The 1,303-nt window shown below is 48.3% G+C and overlaps 1 protein-coding gene across 1 annotated transcript in view; it reads left to right on the top strand.

Moving 5' to 3' along the window:
• Window positions 1-1,303, top strand: part of mdn1 (midasin AAA ATPase 1) — a 74,855-nt gene that overhangs the window by 47,717 nt on the left and 25,835 nt on the right. Inside the window, 2 exon segments of the mRNA XM_015400729.1 lie at window positions 300-540; window positions 627-750. Of these exon segments, the coding sequence (XP_015256215.1) occupies window positions 300-540; window positions 627-750 (365 nt within the window).

Here is a 1,303-nt window from a genome sequence, read left to right on the forward strand (position 1 = left end):
ATTGATGAAATAGGGGTCCCTATGTCCTCCAGCAGTCTAAGCCTATAGCAGCATCACTATAGAGTGCCCTCTCTATGATGATTTCCAGCAGGAAACCCCTCTGCATTTCTCTTCTGTTGCCTGTTCAGAGTGAAGGGGATGCTGTAAAGTTATCTTTCCAAACTAAAACAGCAATGAGTGTTTGGTTTCAGATAGCTGGAAGAAAGTGAAACCCAGTAGATTCCTAATTGGATATATTTTTGCATTTAAGATTGAAAAATGGAATAAAACAACATTTTTTTATTTTATGCCCTCTTTAGGGACACTGGAGAAGCTGGTGCTCATTGTGGAGCAGCAGCAGTATCACATGACCTCCAAAGGACTCACTGGGACCAGACCCACGTCTGATGGGGAGGAACCAGAGGCTGGAGTCCTGATGAGCAGAGAGGAGCTGCTGCAGCTCAGGGGAAAGACTCAACTGTGGCCCCTGATGGAGGGACTGTCGGCCCTCAACCAGCTGCGGCTCTGCACAGACCTGCTGCTCCTGGCTCTGTCTCCGGGGTAACCTGCCCGTTTTCTTTCTGCTGATCCAAATGTCCAAAGTGTGACTTTGTTGGAAACAGCTGTGGTTTGTCTCGTTGCCTTAGCGACCACAATGCGGAGGCCTGCTTACGGCGGCAGCTTTCCAGACATCTTCGCTTCTGCCTTCAGTCGACGCCGATGAATGTGGGGCAGCTGCAGTGTCTGTGGTTCCTGCTGAGCAGCGACGGGGTCAGTATTCATTTTACAACGTTCTACCAAACCCTGTCTCTGTTATTAGAGGGTCGCTCTAACCTGCATGGAGGCTGTGTTTCCACTCTAGTAAAACAGCCTCCAAACACATCAATTGTGAGGCTACCGTCACACCTTGCTGATTTATCCGGACGTCCCAGAATCTCCTAAAACGCTGTCATACGCTGAACTTTCTATGGATTTTATTTTTATTTTTGGCGTATACATAGAGTATTCATAATGAGTCCAGAACTTCTGTCCAACGACAGCCTAACTTCTGCATAACGCACGGCATCGTAACGCCCATGGAATGATGCACAAGCCAGTTCCTGAGGGGGGCAGCGATGCGCCCGGCCTGCAGCAAAAACATTTATCTGATGTCGCTATTGACCTAGCTGCTGTTTACCGGCCGCCAAAAAAAGAATAAAAAATAAGAATAAATAAAGAAGGTTTTTGGTGTCGTCAGATTCAGTGTGTTGGTGGTGGGCGTGAACGCAGGGAGGATCCATCACCCTCACCTTCTGGCTCACCCTATGATGGGGATGAAGTGTGG

The sequence above is a fragment of the Cyprinodon variegatus genome, unplaced genomic scaffold (assembly GCF_000732505.1).
Source record: "Cyprinodon variegatus isolate N-32 unplaced genomic scaffold, C_variegatus-1.0 Scaffold1140, whole genome shotgun sequence".
Classification (NCBI taxonomy): Eukaryota; Metazoa; Chordata; class Actinopteri; order Cyprinodontiformes; family Cyprinodontidae; genus Cyprinodon; species Cyprinodon variegatus.